The sequence below is a fragment of the Leptopilina boulardi genome, unplaced genomic scaffold, assembly GCF_019393585.1.
Source record: "Leptopilina boulardi isolate dan_hultmark-lab unplaced genomic scaffold, ZJU_Lbou_2.1 LbouV2_30, whole genome shotgun sequence".
NCBI lineage: Eukaryota > Metazoa > Arthropoda > Insecta > Hymenoptera > Figitidae > Leptopilina > Leptopilina boulardi.
Window position 1 is genome coordinate 2,094,868 of NW_026137863.1, and position 24,310 is coordinate 2,119,177.

Below are 24,310 nucleotides of genomic sequence, written 5' to 3' on the forward strand. Positions count from 1 at the left end.
ACAGAAAATTAAAAGGAATTAAAATAATAAAGCGTTGCAGCTTATTTTAATGTCTTTTAATTTTCTGTGTATGTACTTGACCGTATTTTATATCAATATTTTCTTGATCCAAGAAAATTTACTTCAAACTAATAAAAAATTTCTTGGATCAAGAAAATATTGGTATAAAATATACGGTCAAGTACATAGGTTTTCTTGATTCAATACTATTTTTTTTTTCAGTGTATGAAACAATAATTCGAACAAATGAAAATTCATTCAAAAGAATAAAATGAAAATTCTATGCCATTAAATTATAATTAAAAAAAATTCATTAAAATGGCTATTAATGTTAAATGCAAATTCTAGCAAATAAAAATTCTATGAAGTAAATTTTTGGTTCCCACTTGGAAAGATTTCCCGGGAAAGTGCCCCATTGGAGGTTCTATCAGAATTCCGCCGGAACTTCCAACGGAATTCCGTCGGAATTCCAAAGAATTTCCGATGGCATTCCAACGGAATTAGGACTCTAACAATTTTGAAAAAAATTAATCGGAATTACGTTAGAACTCCGTCGGAATCCCATCGGAATTAGGACTCTAAAAATTTTGAAAAAAATTAATCGGAATTCCGTTGGAATCCCATCGGAAATTGTTTGGAACTTCGATTGTTGGAAGTTAAGGCGGAATTCTGATAGAACCTCCAGGGGGCACTCTCCCGGGAAATCTTTCAAAGTAGGAACCAAAAATTTACTTCATAGAATTTTTATTTGACAGAATTTGCATTTAACATTAATAGCCATTTTAATGAATTTTTGTTAGTTATAATTTAATGGCATAGAATTTTCATTTTATTCTTTTGAATGAATTTTCATTTGTTCGAATTATTGTTTCACATACACTGAAAAAAAATAGTATTGAATCAAGAAAACCTATGTACTTGACCGTATATTTTATACCAATATTTTCTTGATCCAAGAAATTTTTATTAGTTTAAAGTAAATTTTCTTGGATCAAGAAAATATTGATATAAAATATACGGTCAAGTACATAGGTTTTCTTGATTCAATACTATTTTTTTTTTTCAGTGTAGAATTTCCATTTGTCCGAAATTGGAAATGCCCGAACGAACAATCGACAGAAAGATTTTGGCGCGATTTTTAAAATCAATCGATCACAATTTTATGGATAATTTTTGATTGGTTGATTTTAAAAATCGTGCCGAAATCTTTCTGTCGATTGTTCGTTTGGAAATTTCCAATTTCGGACAAATGGAAATTCTATTAATTAAAAATTCTGTTAAATTATTTTTCAGCTAAATTCTGTAGTATTAAAAATTCGGTTATATGAAAATTCTATTAAATAATAATTTGAACAAATGAAAATTCATCTAAAAGAATAAACTAAAAATTCTATGCCACAAAATTCTAACAAATAAAAATTCATTAAAATGGCTATTATGTTAAATTCGGACAAATAAAAATTCGGAAAAATGAAAATTTGAACAAATAAAAATTCTGCGAAGTAAATTTTTGGTTATATAAAAATTCTATAATATAAAAAAATCGGTTTAATGAAAATTTTAGCAAAATAATTATTCGAAAAAATAAAATTCGGCGCCTTAAAAATTCCGAATAATAAAATTCGATTGAATGAGGATTTTTGCTAAAAATTCGATTAAATTAAAATTCTCTTAATTAGAAAATGAATTTAAATTAAATGACTATAAAATAAAAATTTTGTCAAAAATTCGGTAGCTAAAAATTTTAATTAAAAATTCGTTTAAAAACAAATTCACTGTCAAATGCTAATTTGAAAAATGAAAATTCGTTTGAAAAATAATTATTTCTAATAAACTTATTGAAAATAAAAATTCGAATTAATGATTTTTATTGGACAATCAGGTGGAAATCAAGTCCAACGCACATGGTTTGTCCGACTGATTTTATTGTATAAACCTGTATATATATATATATATATATATATATATATATATATACATATATATATATAGTTATAATATCCACCTGGACCAGATCAGTTCTCTCAACACGCTTCAGCGAGAGGATCATATTATTTTATTTGCTTTTATCTCGTCGACAAGTTTATGTGCTCATTATTTCTTTAAATCCCTTTTTCTTGGGGAATTCCCTTTGAGAAAAATTTTTTTTTCTTTTAGAGGTTTCATATTTAAAGAGTGCTTTCCAATGACGCCGTGAATTTTTACTATTGCTATTTAATAGACAAATATTTCCATAGAAAAAACTATTATTAAAAAAATATTAAAAGATAATAATAATAATAATAATAATAATAATAGATATGAATTGACGAAAAACATGAAATCCGGATAATTTAAAAATAAATTAACTAAAAAAAATTTAATTAGTTCCGCTATTTTTGTAGGTTAATTATTTTTAATAAAAAAATTCTGTTTGTCTTTTAATAAAAATTCCATTTGACTGTGAAATAAATTATCAACTCGATCAATTAATAATACGTTATTAATGTATAAGAATAACGTATATTTTCTAATTGGAATATTCTAATGTATATATGAATTTCTCATTCAGTATAATAGTTTTTTTCAAAAAAAAAAAAAAAAAAAAAAATTATTATTTAATGTGTGTATTTTTCAGTTTCTTCATGAATAAAAATTAAAAAACATTTTTTTAATTATCTTTCAAAAATAATATAATTCATATCAAAAGTAATATTATCTTTTCAGATATAATTTATTTAATAATATTTTATAAAAATTTTCCACTAAAGAAATGATTTAGTAATAATTAGGTACTCATTCTTATAAACCAGTTAATTTTTTAATAATAATTCTGATCTCTATTAATTCTCGATTAATTATTGTATATAAGGGAAAAATAATATAATTTAATCATAAATTCAGATACATAATAATTTGTTGATTAAATAAAATATCACTCTTTAAACTTTTTTCTCATGTGACGTCTTTACTTATATAATTGCAAAATAATTATATTTTTAATTCAATTATGTTTTTTGAAAAATTATTCTTTTTCTATTTTAAATAATTTACAAAAATTTAATATACTTTTTTTTTGTTTTTGAAAATAAAATTTAAAAAAAAAAAAAAAAAAAATTTTATAAAAATATTTATGAAAAATTAATTTTATAGTTATTCTATTTAAATATATCGATAAAAAAAAAAAAAAAAAAAATTATTGAGGAAAAACTGACCTCTCCAATATTACCGGAAAGTGTCATTATCCTCTGTGACGATTTTTCCTCTTAGCTTTCGCGATATCTTACGTATGTACGCGAGTTTGCCTACGTCATTATATCTTTAAGAGAGAAACATTCTCCGGGAACTCCAAACCACAAGCCACTCCTCTCGTATATATATATAAGAAAAAAAAACCTAATTATTCCAATAATTATTTCAAAAAAAAAACATTTTTTATAAGTAGGACACTTTTTTCATTAATAAATAAAAAAAAACTAAATTAACAAATATAACGAAAAAAATAGACAACATTAAAAAAATTATATAAAAAATTTTCTAATCAAAATCTAATTTTAAAAACAGTTATTAAAAAATATTTGTTTTATTATTCTGCAATTATTTTAAATTATAAAATTTTCCTCAATTCAATCTGTCAACTTTTTTTTTTTTTTTTTTTTACTAAAAATAATTTCCAGGAAAATAAATTCTTAAAAAGTTTCCTCCTTTTCCAACAAAAATTATATATTATAAATTACATAATTATTTGTAAAATAGAATTCAATGTTTCCTTTATATTTTAAAATTAAACTACAAAATTTTTCTCCAATACTTTGTTCATAAAAAAAATTATAACAATTACAATACAAAAATACATGAAATATTATACGAAAAAAGAATTTGAAATTTTTTTCCACTACATCCAGAAAAATGATTTATTTGGACCAAATAAAATATATTTGAGTTAAATAAATGTATATTTGTCTCAGAGCCTACTAATTTATTTATTTGGCGTAAATAAAAATTTTATTTGCCAAAAATAAATTTTTTTTTGGCTCAAATAAATTTTTTATTTCAATGAAATAAAATTTATTTGCAACAAATAAATGAGTTAGTAGGCTTGGAGACAAATATACCATTTCTCTGAGTGTATTAAATGATATAGAAAAAATAAATTTCTTAGAGAAAAATTTTTATAGTGGAATGATAAAATTTTACAATGTAGAAAAAAAAAGAATAATAAAAAAAAACTAAACAAAAAGAAAACATCTATTTTTAATCTAAATGGAAGTAGTTATAAAGTAAATAAATATATTGTTTTGTTTTTTTTAAACAAATTTTGGTGTAAAGTGACCAAACCGGTTTTTTCATTAATCGGATATTTCGTTTTGGAACATTACTTTTTTTTTTGCTCCCCAAGAAAGTGTATTTTTAATTTACGCATCAGTTTTTTTTTTTAATTTTTTACATAAAATCCGCATTCTTTAAAGTTTTTCATTAATTTAAATAAACTTTAAATCAACAACAATAGGACATTAAAAAAAAATTATTATTTAATTAAATGTATATTATTAAAATAATTATTGATTAATAAAAATTTAATTATTATTAAATAATTGTTATTAAATTCAATTAAAATTACTATATTTATATAATAATATTACTTATATAATAATTAATTAATAATTAACGAATAATTACTAATCAACAAATAATTAATTAATAATTACTAATTAACAAATAATTAATTAACGAATAATTACTAATTAACAAATAATTAATTAATAACCATAGAATAATTAATCAACAAATAATAAATAATTAATTAACGAATAATTAATTAGAAAATAATTAATAATTAATTAACGAATAATTAATTAAATTTTCGTCCATTTGGGATCGTAAATTGTTAATTATAAATAAATAGTGCTACACATATATCGAAAGATTCTTTAGCGAAGAAAGGAAATAGCCGAGTAAACTTTGTTCTGCAGATATGCAACGAATTTGTAATTGAAATGTAATTAAATGATAAACATACAAATGTTTTCCCATAAGGGATTTATGTGTCAGTCGTAAAATTTTAAAAAATTTATATATATATATATATATAATAAAATGCGCAATTCAACTAATATAGTTAATTGAAATCGTACATCGGCTCACTTTCAACCTCGGTAAAGTACCTGTTCGCATCTCGACATTGACTGTATATAGTAAATACAAGTTGTAATTGACTCTGAATATTACTTTCATGTACCAAGGCCACACGTACTTACTCTGAAACATTTAACACTATTAAACGACCAACACGCGTGGTGAACCGATAAAAATCATTTTTTTTTTACCCTAAACGATTTTATTTTTCCATATTTTTTTTTTTTTTTTAATAATCCTTTTTCACATTTTTGATGACATTTTTTTCTAACAAAGGTTTTGAACTTTTTGAAAGCAAGTCTCATTTATTCAAATGACAAGAAATACTGGTTTCTTGTAAAAAAAAAAAAAAGTGATTTTAGTCCAACCAAGAATCAGTTTCTTATCGATTTCTTTTTTTAAACATTTTTATAATTCGAGAAATTAAAAAAAAAACGACAAAATAAACGAAATTCTTGTATAACTTCTTTTATTTCTTACAATTAAAATTCATTAATTAGCACATTTTTAATTGCCATTTTGCAAATTAATTTTTATTAATTTTATTTGCAAATTTTTAACACTTGTCTTGTATTAATCAACAAAATAGAATATAAATTATTGTTTTTTTGTAAATTCATGATTTTAATTATAAGACTCAATTTTATCAATAAAATTAAATTTATTTTTCAGTTTTTTTTTCCATTTTCAATTAGTTTTTTTTTTTTTAAATTTAGATTCCTATTAGTTTTGTGAAAAGCCTGGTTAATAAATAGTAAAAATTTCTTTTTTATTTCAATTTTTCCATTGTTTCTAAATAATAGTAATTCACACCTAAGTTGAAGTAACTTTAATCTCTATAACATTAATAATTGTAAAGTGAGATCGCGGAAGTTTCTTCTAAAGGTCACTGAATAGGGATATAAGAAATTTTATCTCGGCGAAAAAATTTTGATTTTAATTAAAAATTAAATTTTTTTTTTAAAACAAGATAATAAACTATTTTTTTTATCAAAAATAATAAAAATAATAATAATAATAATAATAATAATAATAATACTTCGATAAATTTTCGGAATAGTAAAATTAATTTTTAAGCTATATTGTGAAAATATTAATTTTTTTCTCGAGAAAGTAGGGAATATTTTTCAAAATAAAGAAAACGACTCATTAGTACTTAATAAGGCAAAGTAATAATAATTGTTTGTATACTATATATATGCAAAAAAAACAACAGGAAATAGATCGCGTACAATACGTTTATGCAACCAATTATTTCCCTCCATATTTAATGTTTACATTTTTATTGTTGCCTTTTTATTATTTTTTTTTGTTTATAATTTTATTTCATTTTTATAATTACTCTATTTGCCGTTTTAATGTAATTTTATCATTATCATATTACCATAATTTTTCCACTATACCTCCCGTTGATTAGTTTATCATTTTTTTCCAATCGCGAGTAAAAAATTAATTAATTAATATAAAATTAATTAATTAATATAAAATTAATTAATTAATTATATAAATTAATTGTGTTAAATATATTAATTATCAAAATTCTATTTGATATATTTACAAATATATTTCTTTTACTATATTTTTGATATTAACTATCAGGAAAAAAAATTTATCTGGAACAGCGATATGTTTCTCCAGAATAACGAAATCTTTCTCTATTTTAGTGAAACATATCGCTGTTACAGTAAAACCAATCGCTGTTTAGGTGAAAAAATTTTTTTTTCCCATGTATTTTCATTATTATTTATATAATTAAATTTTTAATAATAAAAAAATTATTTTTATTCTCAAAAAAGAAACGAAACACGCTTATATTCTAAAACACAATTATATTATTTCGAAAAATCGATTGCACAATTTTGTAGAGACTAACAAAAAAAAAAAAAAAAAAAAAAAAGTTAGAAAAAAAGCAAAACTTGTAATTGAGTATTGGAAAAGTAAAATATTAAATTTTTCCTGATAAATCATATGCGACGCATTTATAAAATAGTGGAGCTATCAATATGTATTATATAGATTTGTGAAAAGTTTTTATCGCCACATACAATTCCAGTGATCTTGATAATAGAAGAACGATAATGTCCTTAGGATATAAGTTATACAATGTGTCTATATACTAGAATAATTATTTCCTCGATGCAAATCAATCGATTAAAAAAACCTTGAATATAACTGATGTATCAAATGAACGCGGGGGCTCGATTATGTTAATTATTCCCGTAATAAGTCATCTGAATTCATCCTATATCTTGTCTTTTTTTTTTATTTATTATTATTATTTTTTTTTTTAATTATTCCTTCATCGCTTCACTAATTTCTCATCAGAATCATAAAATCTCTCTCTCTCTCTCTCATTACATTTTATAACAAAAATTGCGTTAAATTTATGAAAAAAATTTTTTCCCCTTTACTAATAATAATAATAATAATAATAATAATAATAATAAAAAGTATTATTACAATAATATAATATAATAAATATACTACTATACTATTTATCCATTTATTTATTTATCAACTTAAAAATTAATTAAATTTTTAGAAAAATTTAAAAAATTTTGATTTAAATTCGATTGAACGAAAAATTATGAATAAATTCGATTAAAAAAAAAATGAATTTAAAAATACAATTGATGAAAAATGTAAATATTAAAAGCGATTCATTCAATCGAATTGAAAAGTGAATGGAGTATATAAACTGAGAAATATTATTATTATTATTATTATTATTATATATAGATATATTGTTGCTTAGTCCAGAATAATAATTAGTTATTATGCTGATTAAAAGATTTATCTGACGGTCAATATTCAGAGTGTAGGTAGTGTGCAGATGCTCGACCTTGTTTAAACTATTTTAATAATATGTAATATACTTTCAACCCTCTCTAATTACAAAACTTTAACATAAAAAAGTCTCGATACACCTAATTTATTTGAAAAAGCATACAAGAAATTACGTTAAACCAATATATATATATATATATATATATATATATAAAAGTACGAAACAAAGTAAATAAAGAAGTAATTATTTCATTAAAAAATTTTTTTTATTTCATTTATTTATTTATAATTTTTATTTAGTTATTTATTTAATATAAATTATAAAATTTAATTATTTCAAATTGAAAAATTAATAAATTTACTAAATATATATAGTTTCATTTTAAATTAGTGTTCATTTCGTTTTTTCCCGCACAATAATTTATTTATTCAATATTTATTCAATTTTTAATAATACATTATTATTAGTTATTTATTTTTAAGTGGTTAAAAAAAAAGAATGCAGAAAAAAAATTCTTTAAATAATATCTTCGAAATTGTCTAATTTACTCAAAGATAATAATTTATTTGTTATACAAAAAAAAAAAAAAAAAACAGAACATGAAAAATGAAAATCAATAATCCTTTATTTTTCCGCATTAAAATTATTATTCTTCTGTATATATATATATATATATAATACACGTGTAATTATGATTGAAATAGGTCTTTTTTGCTATTGAGCTTTAAAAAAAAAAAAAAATTAAGTACTTCCGTGAAGATATTCCAACAGGTGCAAAAATTTTTTTATAACTTTTATTATTTGCAATAGGAAATAATAATATTTTTTTCCCTTCAACTATAAATGCATATATAAAAAAAATCGAAAATTTTTAGTATGATATTTGTAAAATTAAAAAAATTACTAATAAAGTATTAATTATTATGAAAATAATACTTTTTATTATTACTATTATTATTATTTTTTATTATTATTATTTTTAATTTTTGTTATTGTAATGTCGATTTACACATAATTAGAAATTTTTTATTACGGAAATAGTTTTTTTTTTGGAGTAAAAAAAAAGCAATTTGTTTTTTCTTTTTTTTTGGTCATTAGTCATTTCTTCAAATGTTATTCAAATCTTTCTATATAAAATCATATTGACGTAAAACGAGTCTATATTTCTAACTCGCAAGTAATTCAAAAATTATTAACAGAAAAACTATACTATATGTATTATTTCTTTAGATTTACCTGTCACTAAATGAACGTGTAATGGTCCTTGATTGGACACCAAATAAAAACAAATTGCTTTCATTTTAGCTCCACATATTATATGTATATATACTTTAATATGTTTATATATCTCATTATATATATATATAGTGAGAATATGCATAAATTTGCAAGTTAGCCCATCGATATAAAATTTATCAGTACTATTTACCTAACATAAACTAATTGCTCTAATATAATTATAAAAAATTAATAAAAACCGATTGCGCGTATAAGTGAGAGGAAAATTAAAGGAATTTTTTCTATTATTTTTTTTTTTGAATCTGTACGAAAATAATTATTTTCTTATCTTTTATTAAATTATTTAATATTATATTATATATTATATAATATATTATATTATATTTTTCTATATTATTATTTTTTTTTTAAATAAATTTTACAATTTATTAAATTATATTTCAAAATTTCAAAATCACACCAAAGTGGTCGCACTTTATCGAGGAATTGTAGAAAAATAAAATGTGGAATAAAATATAAAAAGCAATGGAGGAAGATAGTTGAAGATAAAAGCGACATTATAATCGGATGAAAAGGTCGACTTGAAAAAAGTGAAAGAGAAATTTTCCGAATATGAGTGAAAATGACATAAGTCCATGAAATATATTTGTCGTTAGGGGAAGTGAAATGATTTTCTCGTAACGTGTCAAAACGTGTCGGTACATTATAATGACTTTTTTTCATTCTCAGTATTTTTCATGATGACGATATCATTTCCCAGATTATTATTATTTCAAATGGAAAATTTTCTTTACATCTCAATTCTATAATAAAATTAAATAAAATATTTAAAAAAAAATTTATTTGATTCAAATAAATATTAATTTGTATTAAATAATTATTATTTGAATCAATTAAATGGTTATTTATTTCAAATATAGAAATTATTGGTTCAAATATAATTTATTTAATAAAATTTATTTAAAAAAATCTATTTAATTAAAATAAAAATTATTTGATTCAAGTAAATATTTATTCGATAATAGTCAAGTAAATGATTATTTGAATGAAATATATTTCTTTTTTTCTTTAAATTATTTTTATAAAATATTTATATTTGTTATTTAAACCACTCAATAAAAAATCTAATTGAAATAAAAAAAAAATAGTTTTTACATAAGTCCCCTTCTCCCCATTTACATTATTTTTATTCCGCTCAATTTGATCGACAATTATAAAAAAGAATTACAATGATTTTTCATTGGGTTTTTTGATCGAGTAAATAAACAATAACTCTTAAAATTACGTAATTTATGTTGAGAATTTTTTTTTTTGCATATTTTACACATGTATTATAATAGTGTGCCATCAAGTGGAAATTTTTATATATATTCACTACACATTTAATCAGAAATTAATAAATCATTCACTAATTAAGTATATAGTAATTGTGTTACTAATTAAGTGTCAGTTACGGTTAATTAATATGGTAATTATAAGATATTTTTAGACATATTTAAAAATTAATATACATTGTTTTTATTACAAAGACATACATTATTTCTATATTTAAAAACTGGTTACAAAACAATTAAAAAAAAAATGGCAAATTGTTTTTATTTTTAATATTTTTTTTTCTTTTATTATCTGCATAATAATCTTTTGTAATTGTCTATCAAATGTAGGCGTGGTAAGACAAAAAAAAGTGTAAAATAAAACAACTTCAAGGTATTAGATTTAAAAAAAAAGTGGTTTAAAATATAGGAATTTCCGTGTCCTCAATATATTTACTTCTTTTTATTCATTTTTTTTTTCATTTAAGTTTTCGTGCATAACAAATAATGCGCGTAAATTCTCTTATTTTAAATAAAAGTGTTATGTAAAAGAAATTTTTAATGAATAATTTAAAATCCAAATTGGAATAATTTTTTACTATCTGAAAAAAAATTTATTTCATTCAAATAATCGGTTACTTAACTATTATTAAATAAATATTTACTTATAGTCCAAATAATTTTTACTTGGACCAAATAATTTTTACTTGAATTAAATAAATTGAATATTAACCAATAATTTCCGTTTATGAAACAAATACAATTTATTTAATTCAATAGTAAAAATTATTTAGTCCAAGTAAATATTTATTTGATAATAGTAAAGTTAACCGATTAGTTGAATAAAATAAATTATTATTTCAGTGTAAAACAAAATTTATTTTTAAGTAGAAAAATAGAGGTTCAAATAAATATTTACTTATAGTCCAAATAATTTTTACTTGGACCAAATAATTTTTACTTGAATAAAATAAATTGAATATGAACCAATAATTTCCGTTTTTGAAACAAATACAATTTATTTAATTCAATAGTAAAAATTATTTCGTCCAAGTAAATATTTATTTGATAATAGTAAAGTAACCGATTAGTTGAATCAAATAAATTATTTTTTTAGTGTAAAACAAAATTTATTTTTAAGTAGAAAAATAGATGTTTAAGTAGATAAAATTGTTTTATTCAACTTTTATTTTTAAGTAGAAAAATTATATATTCGTCAGACAAAAATATTTTTCAGTAGAAAAGGTATAGATTTGTCAGACAAAATTATTGTTAAAAAATTGTTTCGTTAGGACAGAATTTAATTTAATTTGTCAGAAATGAAATTTTAATAAATGACAAAAAAATGGACAACAATTAAAAAAAAACACTTCTACCTCCACTGAAAAAATAATTTATTTGATTCAAATAATCGACATTATGATTATCAAATAAATATTTGCCAAATAATTTTTGTAACGTAAATAATGGAATTAAATAAACTATATTTGCAGCAGTAATTTCTGTATTTAAAACAAATAGCATTTAATTAAAATAATAATTATTTAATACAAATAAATATTTATTTGAATAAAATAATCGGTTACTTGACTATTATTATCAAATAAATATTTATTGATATCAAAGAAATATTTATTGGTATCAAAGAAATATTTATTTGTATCAAATAATTTTTATTTTAATCAATTAAATAGTATTTATTTCAAATACAGAAATTATTGATTCAAATACAATTTATTTATTTCAAATAATCGATTATTTGAATCAAATAAACGTTTATTTGAATCAAATAAACGTTTATTTGAATCAAATAAATTTTTTTTTTTCATTGTATAAAAATACAGTACTATTTTTCTAGTAATATAGAAAAACTCATCGAACTTGAATTTCATGACTCAGAAAGCCATATTTATTTTCCATAATAGTCATTATTTGTTTAGTTATTAAAATTTCACTCCTGAGTGGGCTTCAACACACGTGTTAGAGCGCGCGTATACACACATGTCAGTACCCTTTAAGAATTTTTCTGTTTTTTTTTCATTTTTTTTTTTTTTCTTAACCTCTTTCATGGATTCTTTGACATTGCGTGTCACATATGTGGAACGAGTTCAAGATCGATTGCGAAATAAATGCATCAAATCGTCGATTGAACGGATTGTCAAAGACCTTGCGAATCTCACACACGACTTCCATGAAAAAAGTTGCGCTACTATCTAAAAAAAAAAAAAAACCCGTAATTATACTCCACACACGTTTTTTTCCTATTTATTATTCGAAAGTTCACTAAAACTACCGACAATTCTATTAATTTTTTTTTTTTTCATTTCTAAATATCATTGACTTTGTAGTTTTTGTATCTAAAAGAACTAAGTAGACCGTGACAAGGATTTTTCTTTTTTGAAAATTCAATTTTTCATATAAAAAAAAAATTTTTTTTGTATCATAATTAGTTTTATAATTTATAAAAAAATTTATTTTATTTGAATAATTGGTTATTTGACTATTATCAAATAAATATATTTACGAAATAATTTTTAAAAGCAAATAATTTTTAAAACCAAATAATAATTGAATTAAATAATAATTTCGAAACAAATACCATTCACGAAAACAAAAAAAATTATCAGGAATAACGATACGTTTCTGTAGAATAAAGAAAATTTTCCTTGTTTTAGTAAAATATTTCGCTATTCCATTGAAACTTATTGTTTTTCCAAGTGAAATTTTTTTTACCTGTTTATAATTGACACAAAAATTTATTTTATTCAATATTATTTATTTGCCAATAATTAAGTAACCATTTATTTAAATCAAATACATTTTTTATTATATGTATGTTTGATAAAAAAAAAAAATACAAAAATAGAATTGTAAAAAAAATTGCAAAAAAAAGTATAAAAATTGTTTCGTTTAATAATATTTATAGTGAAAATTATATATATATATATATATATTTCCAGCATCATGCAATCTCTCCTCTATTGATGATAAAAATTCTCTCAATTTGATAGAGTGACCCCTCATATGAATAGCACCCCATTGTGGAACCTGTCAACCTCAGGATGATTATAGAATAGCGATGGTGATTAACCCTTACAGTGAATATGTTCCACTTTCCATGGAGTTTTCCATATCACGATTATAATTCACATCCAATTGCAACAACTCTATTGTATACCGCATATATCAATAATATCATTTGAAAATCCATTTTTTCAAATTATACAATTTCACAGAAAAATTAAAAGTCATTAAAAATAAGCTGCAACGCTTATTATTTTAATCTAATTTTGCTTATTTTAATCCATTTTAGTATTAAAATAAGCAAAATTGGATTAAAAATAATAAGCGTTTGCAGCTTATTTTAATACCTTTTAATTTTCTTGGTTTTTTTATTTTTAGAAAATTAAAAAAAATTTTATTTTTTTTATTAATCAATATTCTAACACCTGACTTTTATTTTCTGCAAAAATCACAATCTGAGATCATTAAGAAGAAAAATAAATTCCAGTGAAGAAGAAATAAAAGGGTATTTATTGTTTCTCACTTTTTTTTTTCTTCTTTTTACTAGGAAGGAGCTTTCAAGTGCAAAAAAAAAAAAAAAGAAAAAAAAAACTTGTAACAAAGAATGAATTGATTGTGAATTGAATATTGATGGGGATAACTGTGTGATATAACGTGACACGCGTGAGACGTGTGCCAGACGACCTTGTCAGGTTCGCGAGTGGAAACAAAGACGTTAAACGATGCAAACCAGTGGCTAATTACCTATAATTATTTTAGGTCGGGAAAATTTAACTATTTTTCTAAATCCAATTAAAAAAAAAGAAAATGCTTCGAAAAAAAGTTATAGAGAGAAATACCAAAATAGATTTATGAAAAAAAAAATTTTTTTTCTCCACTTCCAAATTTATTTATTTATTTCAATATATTTTACGGACAAATTAAATTGTCCTTAAAATTGACAAATTTAAAAAAATATTCTCTTTTTTTAATTATTCAAATTTAATTAAAATTTTATTTATTAAAAAAAAAACAGTTTTTCGATTTACAATTAAAAAAAAAAAAATTTATTCTCTTTTAATTATTTAAATTTAATTAAAAATTATTTTATTTACGAACAAAAATTTTGTAAAAGGGTCAAAATTTCTCAAACGGATCACCTAAAATTCAGAAGTTTTTTTTTTTAATCAAAAATCATTTCTTTTGACTCCTTACATGGTAAAAATAAGTCCCTGAAATTTTTAGGTCAAAAAAAAAAAAAAAAATTTTATTAAAGTTATAAACAATTGAAATTTTTTGCAGTCTTATTTTAAAAAATTTTTTTCTCGAGTTCCTGTTCACCAATTTAAAAAAAAGGGGTTTTTCTCATCTTAAAATGTAGTTTCTAAATATAATTTTTATTTTGAAAAAATTTCATATTTAATAGATTTTTATATTATTTATTTATAAAATGTTGTTAAAAAAATAGTGTTCTTGACGTCGTACAGAAAATTAATTTTTTTTTTTGAATTCCCCACACAATTTTGTGTAAGAAACCGTTGAGAAAAAAAATGAGACTAAAAAAAAAATTTCTGAATTTTAGGTGATCCATTTGAGAAATTCTGACCCAAAAACAATTTTTTTTTTAAATATTGTTGAAATAAAATTTATTTCTAAAATTAAATATAAATTTATTTTTAAAATTAAATACAAATTTTTTTCAAAATTAAATAAAAAAATTTTTTTCGCAATAAAAAACATATTATTTTTTTGGAAAATAAAAAATTATTAAAAAAAGAAGAAAAATAAATAAAAACAACGGTATTCCCTGTTACTAACCGCAAATAAAATGACTTCATTAACCTTCTAAAAAGCATTTTTCAATAAAAATCAATTCCGAGGATTGATTATGAGTCATTACAGATTTTTATTAGCTTTAATGGTGTTCAAGTTAATGTTTACCTAAATTTTTTTTTTTTTTTTTTTCTTTTTTTTAAAGCCCAGAAACTAGTAATTTCACGCATGTCTACTCATATCCTTGATTTTCACACATCGAATTATCCTTAGGAATTAGATTGGCTAGAAATACCGGTTTTTTTGCAATGAAATTCCGGTGCGCTTACTTTTGCCACCCCATTGCGTTATTTATTTAATATTCACTATATATATATATATATAGGGTAGACATTGACATAAAATAAAAATTATATATAATTATATAAAAAATTATAACAATTTTTAAGTTAAATAGAAAAAATTCTTTCAAAAATATTTTTAAAATTTATCATTGTATTTGCGAATAGAAAAATAAAAAAAAAATTCGAAAATGAATTTTTTTTTTTGGGAAAATATTTCTCTTAATGAAAATAGTAATTAAAAATTTGTGGAAGAGAAAAAAAATTTTTTTTTTGCACTTCCGATTCTATTCGCGACCTCTTTTTATGGAGTTTTTATACGGAAGGAACATTTCACTGACCAAGGCCACAATATACTAGTCTCGTTTTATAAATCTAAAGGGACCAGTTCACCGATCTTTTGCTATGATACAAATCTCTATTACGAGTTTACGTTGATATCAAGGCTAGAAAAATATTCAAGGATATAATTCATGACAAAATCTATTTACCCTCTCTCATTGGAAGAATACAGGAAGTTGTTCCCCCCCCCATATCATTGAGTAATTTCAAAACCAAAATATGGAAACAAATTTTTAAATTTTAATAAATAAATTTTATTTTTTGAAAAAAAATTTATTTTTTGAAAAAGAAAATTTAATATACAAAAAATTCACTAAATTATAAAAAAAAATTACATTAAAAAAAAATTCTATTTTTAAATTACTGAAAATTTTTTAAACAAAATCGTTTTCCCATAATGGCCGCGAAAAAATTAAATTTATAATACATAATAAAAAAAAAAAAAAAAATATTGTAAATAATGAACTAAATCATTTAACTTTTCCTTCCTGACAATAAATAATTTACGGCGAAATAAAAAAGGAAAAAAAAATTGTCCGTAAAATTGTTTACAAAAATAATATATAAATCGAGCGGAAATGTAATTTTTCCCTACATGGAAAAATTTAAAACGCAGAAATCGTGAATCACAATATATATAAAAAAAAATATAATAATTGAGGTGAATTATTTTGTCATATATATGACGAAGGGAAAATCACTTTTGTGGAAAAAATTCCAGAACAAATTGTTTATATTTCTCGATTTTTTATTTTTTTTTTTTTTTTTTAATATTATTTGTCATATATATCAAGGATTTCAGGAAAGAGGAAATAATCGCAAAAAGAAATTTTGTGATTATTAAAAAAAATCATCGCATCTAGGAAAAATATAACATTAATCATATATCTTCAATAGAGCACAAGAGTATTTACCAGAATTTACAATTAGATGAACACGGGGGATTTTTATCAATGAACAAGAAGTTGATTCAAATTTTATATAATAAAAAATTAATTTAAAAAAAAAATTATTTCTTAGAAAAAAAATGAATTTTTTTTCAATGGAATTTTTTTGAAAATATAAAAAATAAAAATTTTTTTTTTTATAAATTTTTTAATTACCCGTGTGGAAAAAGCCACGATCTTGCCCTCAAGAGTTCGGGGCCCCCGGCGGGGGCCCATGAGGGCTGATCCATATGGCGAATCCATGAGGGGCACCGTAGGGGCCCCGCATGGATCGCCCTCATGATCGATTAGCAAAATTTTCTAAGTCCAAAAATCAAATATTTTTTTATCACCAAAAAATTAATGTTTATAATGATTCAGAACAATGAAAAACGCGTTTTTAATTAAAATATATTTTCACTTTTTTTGAAAATAACACTCACACTTATGGCGAATCCATGAGGGGCACCGTAGGGGCCCCGCATGGATCGCCCTCATGATCGATTAGCAAAATTTTCTAAGTCCAAAAATCAAATATTTTTTTATCACCAAAAAATTAATGTTTATAATGATTCAGAACCACGAAAAACGCGTTTTTAATAAAAATATATTTACACTTTTTTGAAAATAACACTCACACTTATGGCAAAATAGATGAGGGCCACCGTAGGGGCCCGCATGGATCGCCCTCATGATCGATTAGCAAAATTTTCTAAGTCCAAAAATCAAATATTTTTTTATCAACAAAAAATGAATGTTTCCAATGATTTAAAACAACGAAAAACGCGTTTTTAATAAAAATATATTTACACTTTTTTGAAAATTCGCCTGAGATGATTCATGATAATAATCATAAAGCATATAATTAATTATATTTTATAAATTGCATTTGATTGGAAAATATAATTTAATATCTTAACTTTAACTAAATGATGTTAAGCACTTTTCTTTGTTAGGTATTTTTGAAGTTTAAATAGCATCAAGAAGTTAGCATTCGTTTTGAAGTAGCGTACGTAGCGTAGTTGGTAAAGCGTTAGACTCATAGTCCGTAGGTCGTAGGTTCGATTCCCCCCATGCGTTAGATTTATTTATTTCTCAGGTTTGCGTTTAATCATTAATTCTATGTATGAATTAATTGAAAAATGAAAATATCCGTTAATAGTATGCATAAATTAAATATTTTTTAATTTTTTAATTAATTAATTTATTATTACTTTTAATTATATCCGACAGTTAATTAATTAGAACGTTAATTAATAAATTGAATTTGAGTAAGAATTTAATTTAAAATTGAATAATTATTAAATAAATATGTTATTTATTCATAACTTAAGCTTATTTATTATTAATTAACTTTTATTATTAATATTATTGATTAAAAAACATTATGGCAAACTTGAGGGCAAGATGAGGGCAAACGTGAGGGCCCATAAGGGCGCCCGTAGGGGCACCCTCATGGATCGCCCATGCGGGCGCCCTCATCGATGAGCATGTCGTTTCCATGAGGGGCCCCTATGGATCATCCATATGCGGCCCTCATGGCATGAGGGCGATCCATAAGGGCCCCCGCTGGGGGCCCACATCACTTTTCCACACGGGTATATTTTTTATATTATTATTTGCATTATTAATTTCCATTACACAATTTTTGAAAATTTAAAAGAAATTTGTTTCAAAAAAAATTAATATAAACTGAAATTGTTTTATTAAAAATAAATTAAGTAAAAAATAATTAATCGCAAAAAAACTAAATGACGTTCAACAAATAGTACAATCAAAATTTTTTTTAATTTTCAAAAATATGGTATATGTCTTTTTCCTAACCAATAAATCGAAAAATTTATCGCAAAGTAATTATTTTAATTCCTTCCCCTTTCCAAAAAAAAATGAATAAAAAAAAACTATTGTAATTATACAACACTTTAAATAATAATTATGCTACCAGAAAATGCATAGAAAAAGTTAAGAATTTAAAAAAAAACAAATGCAATTAACAATATAATGAATCATTTTTACTAGAAATTACAACTCATAAATAAATAATTGACTTTACAGATGGATTTTTCTTTTTATATTTAATAATAATTTGCAAAAATTTTCAAAAAAAAATATTTCTATTATATTTAAACTGATTTTAATTATCCATTGATAATAATAAAAATAAAACAAAAAAAAACTGAAAAATCAATAAATTTTGAAAATTATATTTAAATTTTAATAATTATATTGTAAATTATATTTTTTATCATATATATATATATATTAACAATGTTGCATTTTGAATTATGGAAAATAGATTTATAAATTATTAATAAAATAAACTTATTTCAATGAGGAATTGAATAGGTTGATAAATCTGTTGAAGGAGATTTGTTACGTATATCATATAATTATTTGAATCATACTTCATCCCAGTTCCTCTTACGTATTATGTCAGGGTCAAAATCAATCTTACATTCCTTACAAATCATTTTTATTATATTTCTCAATTAATTTTTTTTTTTTCAAAATCTATAGAAAAATTCCTATTTTATCGAAACGAATTCAATAAATTGAAGAAGAAACAATTTTTTTTATATAAAAACCTAACACGAATCACAAAAATTTTGAATTTCAACAAGAACCTAAAATTAATTTTGAAAATAAAAATTTTCCAAGAATTGTAATTCCATTGAAGAATAATAATAATTATTATTATTATTATTAATAATTAATTAATAATACCTAATAATTAATTAATAATACTTAATAATTAATTAATAATACCTAATAATTAATTAATAATACCTAATAATTAATAATTATTAATAATAATATAAAAAAAAATTTAATCGCCATATAAATTAATTTGAAAATAAATTTTTGAAGAATTGAAATTCCAATTTCAAAAACCGAAATTCCATTGACTATAAAAGTCTCAAAAATAAATTCGAAAAAACTGGAAATATAATTTGATGAAAAAAAAAAATTTGATCGCCATATAAAAACAATTTTCAGGTTTAAATTTTTTTTTTGAAAAAAAAATTTATAAAATTTATTCACAAATAATTGTCAAAAAGAAAAAGAGGAAATTTGAGAGAGTTTCGATGTAAAAAAAAGAAGAAAAAAAAAAAAAAAAAAGAAATCCGAGATTTGCCTGATCTGTTCTTGATATTGCGTGAACGTGGCTTATTGAACAGAATTAATTGCACACATATATATATATATGTGAAACCGGTCAGGCAACGACCTATCAAATATCAAAAAGTGTATATAAATGATTTACGAAATGCTACAAAATTTCAAAAGATTATTTAGTTAACTGTGTATGCATATATATATATATATATATATATATATATATATATATATATATATATATATAAATGTATGCTAATAATTTCTAAATTAAAATAACAAATTCCATTGAAATTAAAAGTGCTCAAATTCACATTTAATTTACTCATTTTGACACATGTTCAAGTCATGTTATAAGAGCCTCAAGATAAAATCGCAGAAAGATCACGGTAAATTCATTTGACAAATAATACACCAATTAGTGTCATTGGAAGTAATTAAATAATCGATTTAAATTTTTTTTTTTATTAACTTTTTTTAAAAATAAATTTAACAATTCGTGAATATATTTTTTTTTATATAATTAATTATTAAATTATTTAATATTACATAACATTTAATAAATAAATTCATGCGATTAATTTAAATTACACTGGAAAAAAAAATTATTTGATTTAAATACTCAATTATTTGACTATTATTAAATATTTATTTGTATCAAATAATTACTATTTGAACCAATAAATTCTATATTTGAAATATAGAAATTATTGGTTCAAATAAAATGTAAATAAAAATTATTTGGTTCAAGTAAATATTTATTTGATAATAGTCAACTCGAGTATTTGAATCAAATACATTTTTTTTCAGTGTAGAAAAAATAAGTAATCTAATTATACTTCGTTAATTACGAGATTAATTATTATTTTTATTATTATTATTATTTATTATATATTATAAAATATTATAATATATTATATTTTGATAATAATTATAATTATTAAATAATTTAATTTAAATATTCGTAAATTATAGAATTTCCAAAAAAAAAAAATTATATAATTTAATAATAATTTATATAAAATTACAAAAATTAAACAAATAGAAAGTTATACAATAACATAACTTGGGAATAAATATAAACAATCAAAAAACATTGTTAATCGAATACATAGTATAAACAAAAAAATACTACCAACAATCTTAATTAAAGAGGAAAAAAAACAATTAAAACAATGAATATTAAGATTAATTTAATAGAGGAAGTAATTCTTCCTATAATGGATCAGTTTTGAATTTTGAATTACTAATAAAGAAAATACTCGAAAAATAAATACAACAAAAAGCATTTTCTTTACAAAATGAAAATTTTCAAAAAAAATGAAAAATTAAAGAAAACTTATTAATTGCAAATAATTTGTAAATAATTTGCAAATTAATTCAAAATTAATTAAAAAATAAATAAATTTAATAAAGTTTCAATAATTTTTTTTTCAGTTTAAATAAAAAAAATCCAATTTTTGAAAATTTTCATAATTATATAATTCAAAATTAATTAATCTATTTTTCAATTTTACTCTCAAAATGATAAATGAATTTTTTTTTTTAAATTTAATTCATTGTTTGATATTGTTCATTATTTAAATTTCTACTATCGCCACTATTGGCAAAACTCAATGCAAGTGAAACTAATGTTATATTTCCTCGATTTGTATCTGGCAATGGAAGAGTAACAATATTATTTTGCCTTCCATTTGGCAAATCTTTATAAATAGTTGATGTCTCAATAAAACTTCGAAATCCTGAATCTTGAATAGAATTATTATCTCTTCCATTTGGTGATTGCGCATAAATTGACAAGGTTCCATTTGGATTGTGAATTTGTAAATTCACAGTTCCAAATTGAGAATTATTGATTGTCGAATTTGCAAGTGGACGTTGATTTGTCTCAATATTTGTTGGCGATAAATGAATTTCAGAAATTTTTTGTGAAAAACTCGAACTACTTCCACTTTCTTCAATTCGAGGTCGTTTTTTTCTTCTCTCGGATCCTGCAAAAAAAAAATTAAATTAAATTATTTCTCTTTCAATATGAGACAAAATGAAATTTATTAAAAATAAATAAATTAATTTTTTCCCCACTTACTGGTTAACAATTTTTTAAATTTAAAAAATTTAGATTTCTTTTTTGTATTATTTACAGGTGTTTGAATATTTGTATTGTCCAATGATTTTTGGACAATAATCATTTGAGGATTATTTGCATGAACATCAGCTTGAACAGTCATTTGTTGTTGTATTTCATTTGGTGAATTGTCATTTAGAATAATTCTATTTGACAATGGAGTTGATTCAATTTTCAATGTTTTTTCTTCTTCTTCTTCTTCTTCATCATCATCATCATCATCATATTCTTTAATTGTTTCTTCACTATCAGTTATTTCTTTTTCTTCTATTTTCGAAAATTCCCTTGCCAAATGACATGTTTCCATCATTCTAATTCTCTCCTCTTTTTTTGATTCCTCTTTTTCAATTATCCATTTTTCATCATTTAATCCTCTTTCTGTTTTTCCTCTTAATTTTGAAATTTTTCTTATTGTCGATTCCTGTTGTATTGAACATTCTTTATCAATTATTTCCTCTTCCTCTTCATCATTTTTCTCTTCTGGAATTTCTGCAATTTTATTTTCATAAAAGAAAAAAAAAATCAATAAAAGCGGAGATAAAAAAAAAATCTTTTTCTTTTTAGAAAAGAAAAGGAACACCAACAAATTTTCCGACAAAAAAAATGAGTAAAAATTAACAGTTACTTTTCTGAAATTGACTCTTGAAACGATATATTTCTCATTAATCCTAATGACTGGTAAATAAAATAAAAAAAAAAAAAAAACAAAAAAACAAAAGTCCCTGAGATCAAGGTTCTTGCGATTATTATTTAATGGCTTGCTTAACAAAAGAGGGATTGAAAAAGTAAACACGAACTTACCTTCTGGTGTTTCCGAGGTTTGATTGCAGTACGTATAAAGAATCGGAAGAGTAAAAGCAACAACACCAAGAAATAACACTGTTCCTAAAATTATTGCCATGTTTCATTTATTTTTTTTTTTTCACTAATATTATATACACTGTTGATGACAAATCATCATCGACTTTTTCCGGTAAAATTCGTTTATTATCGCGTATCAAAATAATTTTATAAAGGTGGATATTCATCAAAAACCAAAACTTTAATCCCTATTCATCATTTTTATTTAAATTTCCCGGCTGAAGAAATTTTTCCCAAATATATTGTCCTACACTGAAAAAAAAATTTATTTGATTCAAATACTCGATTACTTGACTATTATCAAATAAATATTTATTTGTATCAAATAATTATTATTTGAAATGGGTATTTGTTCCGAATAGAGAAATTATTGGTTCAAATACAATTTATTTAATTCAAATAAAAATTATTTGGTTCAAATAAATAATTATTTGATAATAGTCAAGTAATCGAGTATTTGAATCAAATAAATTTTTTTTTTTTCAGTTTAAATTATTTTCAATTTTTTTTTTTTAAAGCTTTTTTTCAAAATTTCACGAAAAAAAATCTTTCCAATTCAGCTTGAAAAAATTATCGCAAAAAAAAATGTAAATAAAAACAATTGTTACAAAATGATTAATTAGCTGTTTTTTTGTATATAGACAATATATCAAATTCTATTTCCGGAAATAATAAATAATCATCGCACGATAATTATCATCTCAAACAAGTCACGAATAACGTGACTACATTTTTTTTTCCCTTTTTATTTTTTCAAACACACTAGACAATAAAAAAAAAATAGACTCAATTTTAAAATTAGAATTGTAGAAAATAATTACAAATTTTAATTATTGCTTCCTCATAGAAAGTTTTATATTATTACACTAAACAAAAATTTATTTGATGTGAATAATCTGTTACTTGACTATTATCAAATAAATATTGAACCAAATAATTTTTATTTAAATTATATTTGAACCAATAATTTTTTTATTTCAAATACAGAAATTATTGGTTCAAATAGTAATTATTTGGTTCAAGTAAATATTTATTTGATAATAGTCAAGTAACCGATTATTTGAATCAAATAAATTTTTTTTTCTGTTTAAAAAGTAAAAAAAAATTAATTATTTAAAAAAATAACAAAAATCATGTCTAATTGAAAAAAGAGAAATTTCTTCAGTAAAAAATTTTTTTGTTTATTTTAATACCAAAATGTATTAAAATAAGCAAAATTGGATTAAAATTTTATTATTAATTTTAATAATATATTTACTATATTTAATTAATAATAATAATTAATAATATATTTAATTTTTTTTATTAATTTTAATACCAAAATGTATTAAAATAAGCAAAATTGGATTAAAATAATAAGCGTTGCA

The 24,310-nt window shown here is 21.5% G+C and overlaps 1 protein-coding gene across 1 annotated transcript; it reads right to left on the reverse strand.

Moving 5' to 3' along the window:
* Positions 1-20,958: 20,958 nt before the first annotated feature.
* Positions 20,959-23,064, reverse strand: LOC127282435 (dr1-associated corepressor homolog). Its single transcript, XM_051306675.1, has 3 exons — positions 22,884-23,064; positions 22,044-22,571; positions 20,959-21,948 (listed from the first exon to the last, which is right to left on the reverse strand). The coding sequence occupies exons 1-3, from the start codon at positions 22,981-22,983 to the stop codon at positions 21,509-21,511; spliced, it is 1,068 nt and encodes a 355-aa protein (XP_051162632.1). The 5' UTR covers positions 22,984-23,064; the 3' UTR covers positions 20,959-21,508.
* Between the last annotated feature and the right edge of the window lie 1,246 nt (positions 23,065-24,310).

What these genes read in the sequence shown, in the direction of transcription:
- LOC127282435 (XM_051306675.1), bottom strand. Translation starts at nt 22,983, where the DNA reads ATGGCAATAATTTTAGGAACAGTGTTATTTCTTGGTGTTGTTGCTTTT. An exon ending in AACCTCGGAAACACCAGAAG is followed by an intron (nt 22,572 to 22,883) that starts GTAAGTTCGTGT and finishes ATAAAATTGCAG; the next exon opens with AAATTCCAGAAGAGAAAAAT. An exon ending in ATTTAAAAAATTGTTAACCA is followed by an intron (nt 21,949 to 22,043) that starts GTAAGTGGGGAA and finishes TTTTTTTTGCAG; the next exon opens with GATCCGAGAGAAGAAAAAAA.